The sequence below is a fragment of the Styela clava genome, chromosome 3, assembly GCF_964204865.1.
Source record: "Styela clava chromosome 3, kaStyClav1.hap1.2, whole genome shotgun sequence".
In the NCBI taxonomy this organism is placed as follows: Eukaryota; Metazoa; Chordata; class Ascidiacea; order Stolidobranchia; family Styelidae; genus Styela; species Styela clava.
This window is the reverse complement of record NC_135252.1, coordinates 18789856-18797022: the sequence shown is the minus strand read 5'-3', so window position 1 is coordinate 18797022 and position 7167 is coordinate 18789856. Positions and strand designations below refer to the sequence as shown.

Below are 7167 nucleotides of genomic sequence, written 5' to 3'. Positions count from 1 at the left end.
TACACACGCAATAGCACGAGTATCATTTAGCTATTACAAGAGGAGGGATGTGTTTATTAACTAATAAAAAAGGAAGATGACCTAAGACACAAAGTTATTTCAATGATATAGGCGTATTATTGGCACAATCTAAAGTATTGATGCATATTGCCCTGACAACTAAAAGACACACCCAAAATTACAAAGCCCTTCAACCCGAAGAAGTGTTTGCTTCGATAAATTTATAATGAACAATCAGGAATTATGAAGTGGATTTCTACAGCATATATACTGGGAAATTTTCTGCAAAAATCAGTCCTTATTCGACACCGAGTAGAGACAATCATGAAGACTCTGTTAGTACTTCTGGTCTGCTTGGCCGTAAGTATAGATCTTAAGGTATTAAATTAGTTTTCAATTTTGTTTGACAACCAAAATCTTCCATTTTCAGGCAGCAAATGCCGCCGTTTACATTCAACCCAGTCACTGCGGTTACGTCCGCTGGAACGTCAGGAGATATTACACTTTCCCATCCACGTGTTTCCGATTCAGCTTCAAGTTCAAACAAGCATGGTGCACTTCTAGATACTATCGCTCTGTGTTGACCTCATATCCCGGAAAGAGATGCACCTCCCGAAAATTCAGAGGTAATTTTTATTGAAAGTTTATAAACAGCCATGTCATGCAAAGGGAATTCAGCCAAATAATACATTATTTGTGGAAACAGACAATGTCATGTTTGACAGTTTTTCTGTCTGTTTGATTAGACATAATATTAATAAAAATGTCTCTAAGAATTTCACCCTGAAATAGCTTTTGTCTTTATTATTGTCCAAATTGATGCGTCAATGGAAAAAAAAATGAAATGAAGAAACTGGCCGTTGCAAGGACGTCCAATATCACGTATACCACTACAAATACCCCATATATACACAAATACTAATGTACAATATAAAGTGTGGAGCAATAAATATACAAATTCGAATTTTTATTAATTTGTGCACATTTGCTCCAGGAAATAAGATGATAGCCAGGAAATTTCATTTGACATTTCTTATGCATTATTTTCTATATGAAATTTTAAGAATGGTCTGAAAGGAAGTTCGTTCGGGTTGTCAGAACTCGTTTGTCCAGAAGAGCCCTCTCAATCCACAAACAAATGAAGAAGAGCTACAGAAAATGGTACAATGTAATGTGCGTTCGCGTGTCTGCAGCCAAAAGAAAATACAGAAGATCAGTCAACAAATACACCAAAAGATACCTTCGGTAAGTCCACTAATGTTGCGACTTATAAATGCATTCTCATGACATGATTTAAAATTTGTTATTTACAGTCGTGCTTCAAGGCGTGAGAGAAGACGTATCCTCAAGTTGAAGAGTAAGGCAATCAGAAAATACAATGCTGCTATCAGCAGAATGTACAGACGTGCAGTCAAGAGTTACAAGAGAGTTATGAAGAGAATGTACAGTACTGTTCTCAAGTTCCACAGAAGACTTCGCAGATTGTATGATTAACTTCATAGATAGACATAATGTGCATGAAGATTTCTATACAAAATGATATAACATATTATTTACAGCTCTGTAAGGTGCTTCAGAAACCGCAAGACCAGAATTACCAAATACAGAAGATCTTTGAAGAAACGCATGAACAAATATGTGAGAAGGTACAAGAAGGTCATGAAGAGATTCGTCACCAAGAGAGTTGCCATCTTCAAGAAACTCCTCACTAGAGTCCATTGTAAGTAGTTTTACTTTCAAATAAACAATTTTGAATACAAAAAGCATTTTGTTTGGCATTCGAAGTATCATCATGAACAAATTGAAAGTATTGATCATTTGTGTTGAATTGTGGCTTCAATTTTTAAAAACAATTGTTTTTCTATCATCAATATTTTACAACTGACTACTGTGCTTTGTCAAATTCGTAGTACCACTAATCTATTTCACCCTCATTTGATTTGTCAATCCTTGTTCTAAAAACTGCGTGACAATGTCATTGACGAATCTTTCCTGTCCACATATTTGTGTGTTATCTGTCTTGAGTATAAAATGAATTATTTTTTTCAGGCTCTAGAACATGGAAAAGACGTGACGTGCGCAAAGTTATCAGAGTCTTCAGAAGACGTGAAACAAGAGCATACCTGAGAAGGGCCAGCGTATACAGCCGCAAGCTGAGAAGTGCAACCGCCAGACTTGTGAAGAATTACGCATGTGCTTATCAATGTGCAACAGGAACTTTGTGCTTCAGAAGAAGACGTTATTACCGTACCTGGTAAGACGACAAAAGTTTATTTGATATTGAACTGGTTTGACTAAATTTTGAATGTAACATTGGTAGAAATTTATTTTATGATTTGTTAATATTTTCTAGCCGCAGAATCAGATACGTGTGGAGATTCAAAATCAGAAGATCCAGATGCTTCCGTTTGATCACTTACAGATTCAAGTACAGACAAATGAGATTCAAGAAATTGAAATCTTGTAACACCAGTGAGACATTTCCCACGAATTTTTAATATTTTATGTTACATTTTGTGTTATTTTAAAATAATATAATAAATTTTAGAAAAGGTCAATGTATCTGTCAAGAAATTCACCAAAAAGCTGAAAACCAGAAGAAACAAGGCAATTTCCGCCGCATGGAGAAAATACAGAGCATGGAGAAAACTTGCTATCAGACGTAACAAGAGCGCATTGAAAAGATTCACCAAAATTGTCAACAAGAGACACATAGTTTTGAGAACCTATTTCAGATCCACTTACTTGTGCAGGTGAGTTCATTACAAAAAGAGTTGAATTTAGTTTTCTAAATCAATATATTGGAAGTCATTATGTATAATATAATTCACCTCCAGACGGTTATGACTGAGTTGAATGCACGCAAAAATATTTATGTTGTTCACAGATCCCAACGCATCACTAAACGTTATTTGAGAAAGTTTGCAGCATACAAGAGACAATTGCGTCGTCAAAAGAGAAGGGCAATCAGAAAATACAAGAAAATGCTCGCAAGAAGACTTGCAAGAGCCACCAAGTTCTACAAATACAGACTTGCTAGCTACAAGAAGATGATCAACCGTTTGATCTCCAGAGTTGTTAAGGGTTACAAACGTTGTTTGTCTACCAGAAAAATAAGAATCACCAAATACAGCAGGCGTCTCAAGAAACTGAGAAGGAGAATGAGGACACGCCTTTCAAGACGTCTGACCAAGGTAAACTATTGTAAGTGTTAAATTAATTTGAATATTATTTTGAAGCCCATACATTGTAATATTTTTAGAGAATAGGAATTTTTCATTGAATTTAGTTTATTTTTCAAACATAATTTTCTGGTATACAAAATAAATAAAGTTTTTTAGAGATTTTTTATAAAGATTTTTAATCCAAATTGTTATGATTGATATCCTTTTTCAGATCTACAAGCTGAAGGTGAGGCAATATGCTAAATTCATGAAATTCTACACCAGCAAAAGACTCCGTGGTGCAGCCCGCAGACTCTACAATGCATACAAACTCAAGGCAAGATCTGACAGAAACAGGGTACTTCGCAAGTTCGACAGAGCATGGAGGAAACACATCCGTACATTCACAAGACACTACGCTTGTTCTTACAGATGCACTTACCGTGCTAAATTCTCCGTCCCAAAGATCCGTGTTGTCTTCAGATACAAATGTGCCTTGCCTACCTACAGGGTGTACCGCTACAAAATCAGGCGCTTCTGGTGAGTTCTTCTAAATTTATCAATGAACAAAGTTGGTTTTGGTTCATGTCCGGCAAACAAGCATATTCAATATACGAATGCTCAATCCTTTGAGATTAAGATAATTTTCCAAGTGATAATGTCATTTTTTACGCACATTGTTTAGTATTATATAATATATTCTTTTTTATAGCACTTACAGAAGATTCAGAATCGTTAGACGCAATAGATGTTACCAATACATTCGTTGTGGATGTGCTTAAATGCAACAATGACCGAACGACCGACCAACAATCATTTTAGTTTAGTTATAGTTTAGGCTGTTGAGTTTACATCAATTGCGTTTAACATATTTTGCTTTTGAAATAAAATTCACGGCAATTGCATAAAATCTAGATTTTATAATTTCCTGAGTGTTCCTAGGTCTGACAGCATTAGAGCAAAATTGTGGTGTGTCTAGTGCGAATTCACCATTAGGCAAGGTAGGGGGGAACTCATGCCTGTTTTAATCGTTTTAAATTTGTAAATCAATATTCCAGAATAGAAGCGTGTCAAAATTTCACAAAACTGATATTTGTCAATTTTTTTAATCAAGTCAATAATTCTTGTACCAAACATTATATAAAAGCGTAAAACGTTAAATACGATCGAATAAATGAATTTTTCTGAATTCGAGAAACTAAACCTTGAAAACTTATCAAAATGAAATGAACAGTTTTAACCATAATAATGTCCTTATATTTTGACACATCTTAAGGAAATATCGATAATTAGCTATGTATACTAATTTATATGAGCAACAACCAAATTGATCATTATTACAATTTTAATATTTCTGATCTTTTAAACGTAGAACTATTTATTTCAACAAGAGAGCTACGCATAAATATATGGACACGTTAGACCAGAGCGAATCAGTCCTTACCGGTACCTTTGACGCTACCGGTACCCTCAAAAAAGTTCTGAATTTCCAGTAGCAAGAATTTTGCAGAATCAAAACGTACAGCCAGTCATGACACTGACTAAAATCCGTGTTCCCATGGATAAAAAATAACACAGCAAAATTTTAGACCAAATATCAAATTTCATAGAATTCACGCAAAATTTTGAAATAAATAAGAGTAATAGCCTTCTAGCGAAAAAATTAATCTTTAACCACTGAAAATTTCAAAGCAATTGGTCCAGTATTCGAAGAGAAAAGCGACTTTTTAAAAACGTGTAAAAGAACAAGAACAAGAACAACAACAACATAATATTGAAACGATCGTTATGTCCACTTCGTGTCCAAAAAAGATAATTTTATTTATCAATAATTAGGCCATGAATCCTCGACGCTCGCTACTATAAACAGTTAATAAGACATCGAATTGCTCCTGCAATGGCGCAGCTTGAATTTGATAAACAAAAGATTCATGCTCTTCAGCATGCGTAGGTCATTTTCATGCCCAATATATATCTCGTATATCAGTGGATCCAGGCGAGATCTGCAGGTCCTTGAACTTGGAGATACAAATTTATTCATCTCATTTTATAGATAGATATTATAATTGGCTCTATTCTTCAGAGCTTTGCAGCTTCTCATCAGAAGAAGACTCATCCACGAGCATCTTAATTGGCCCTGTATTCGGATCTACTGAATAGAACTATAATAGGATAGAACTTTAAAATCCAAATAAAAAGTACTCAATGTATAGAAAATTTACGCTTATAGGAAATCAATTTATTCTTTAAACTATAAAATCATATAATGTATAATTAGGAAGTAATAAGATGTTTTTCTGTCTAATTCACTCTGTTGGCTTTGCAATTAAGTTTTCATTACTACTTTGTAATTATTTCTTTGAGATACCCAACATAATAAATATTAAAATAATAAATGAACAGAAACAGGTATATTATTGTTTTATACACGTGCCCAATGATCAGGATAGACAAACACATTTAGGGAATCTACTTTAAAGTTGTTGTAGTTTGATAACGATACTATTTGAATGACATAATAACAGAAACAGGCGTTGTATACAGGTATTGTTGTTTTATACGTGCCCTTTATCTGGGATAGACCAACACGTTTAGACAAACAGATGCTGCACGTTGGCAAAATATTATTGACAGACTTTAGAAATGTATTTTATATAAAATCAGGAATGAGATGGACCGGTCAACACTTAGCATAAAATAAGCGCCAATTTAAATCCCAATGCCTGGTAATTTATAGATATAGCTTGCAAATTCAAGACAAATGATTGTATTCAGCACCGTGCTGATCACAAATATAGACATTATATAGAAAACATACAGTAACGCTCAATATATAGATACCTCAATCAGCTCAAACTGAAATTTGTGATTTATTCTGTTTTAACAAAACAAATTTGTCACCAAACCATCCGTGTCGCTTTGAACTCTTTAAATTTATTTGTTGGATTAGTCTCACTTTCCCGGTGCCAATACTTTAACAACACTGAATATAAATTGTGACCGAACGTTTATTTCATTTCTAAAGTTTTGTTCAGGGTTTCGGTTATTCATTATATCTACTAGTGTTACAGCTATAAAATTGAGAAGTATAATTTTACTTTGTTTTCAATTAAATATATTAGTAAATTTCCGATTAAATGAAACTCTAAAACAGCACAAGATGGCATTCAATGCTTATTACCTGTTGTTGTTGTTGTTATACGTTATAGTTGTTATTATACCATATGATATATTATTGAATATCCAATATTGACAGACGTTTTGCTGTTTCACATTGCATCGTGAATTATATTTCGTTTTTGCCTTTTGGTTTTCAATATACCACATACTACATTACTTAATTTACTTCATATTGAAATTATTCTCTACTGTTACACATGGAACGTTCTTCATTTTTCATAAATTTGCAATAATAAACTAATGTCTAATAGATAGAATCTTGAGCCTCAATGAAATTTTTTATATTAAATCATTTATGTATTTCGATAAAAAAACTTTCAAAAGCTTTCTTCTCAAAATTTAAAAATAGCATTCATTGCTATTTCTGAGACACGGGAACCAAAAAGTAAATGTAATTCAGTTGAAAACTCATCACTTTATATTATAAAGAAATATTTATTTACAGAAATAAAATTAATAATCCCTTAATGAAAAACACATAAAAATTCTGCAAACATGAAAAAAAATTGGGAAATTGTAATTTTGGTTTCATTTGCCTTGGACGTCCTAACTTCTGTTGATAAAACAACAGTGCAGCTATTCCCAACCACACAGTCAATTCTTTGTATTCACGGAAATTTTATAAGTAGTACTAATCCGTTATATCAGAAATTTGTTATTCATTTTTTAGTTTAGCTGCCAAAGCAGTGAGCTTCAACTATTGATTGTGACGCTTAGGTCAACTTTTTCTTTCATTTCTAAGTTATAAATTTCTAAGTTTGAGGTAACTATGAACACAGATCTTCTTTTCTTCATGGTGAATGGAGAATATTTTTATACTTTT

At 33.2% G+C, this 7167-nt stretch overlaps 1 protein-coding gene across 1 annotated transcript; it reads left to right on the top strand.

The window, feature by feature from the left end:
* The first annotated feature begins 280 nt into the window (after nt 1-280).
* Nucleotides 281-4074, top strand: LOC144421036 (uncharacterized). The gene is made up of 11 exons (XM_078111124.1): nt 281-360; nt 431-626; nt 1065-1245; nt 1314-1484; nt 1560-1720; nt 2050-2254; nt 2354-2472; nt 2549-2753; nt 2888-3194; nt 3397-3704; nt 3877-4074. The coding sequence occupies exons 1-11, from the start codon at nt 325-327 to the stop codon at nt 3944-3946; spliced, it is 1959 nt and encodes a 652-aa protein (XP_077967250.1). The 5' UTR covers nt 281-324; the 3' UTR covers nt 3947-4074.
* Nucleotides 4075-7167: the final 3093 nt, after the last annotated feature.

What these genes read in the sequence shown, in the direction of transcription:
- LOC144421036 (XM_078111124.1), top strand. Translation starts at nt 325, where the DNA reads ATGAAGACTCTGTTAGTACTTCTGGTCTGCTTGGCC. An exon ending in TACACCAAAAGATACCTTCG is followed by an intron (nt 1,246 to 1,313) that starts GTAAGTCCACTA and finishes TGTTATTTACAG; the next exon opens with TCGTGCTTCAAGGCGTGAGA. An exon ending in ATTGAAATCTTGTAACACCA is followed by an intron (nt 2,473 to 2,548) that starts GTGAGACATTTC and finishes AATAAATTTTAG; the next exon opens with AAAAGGTCAATGTATCTGTC.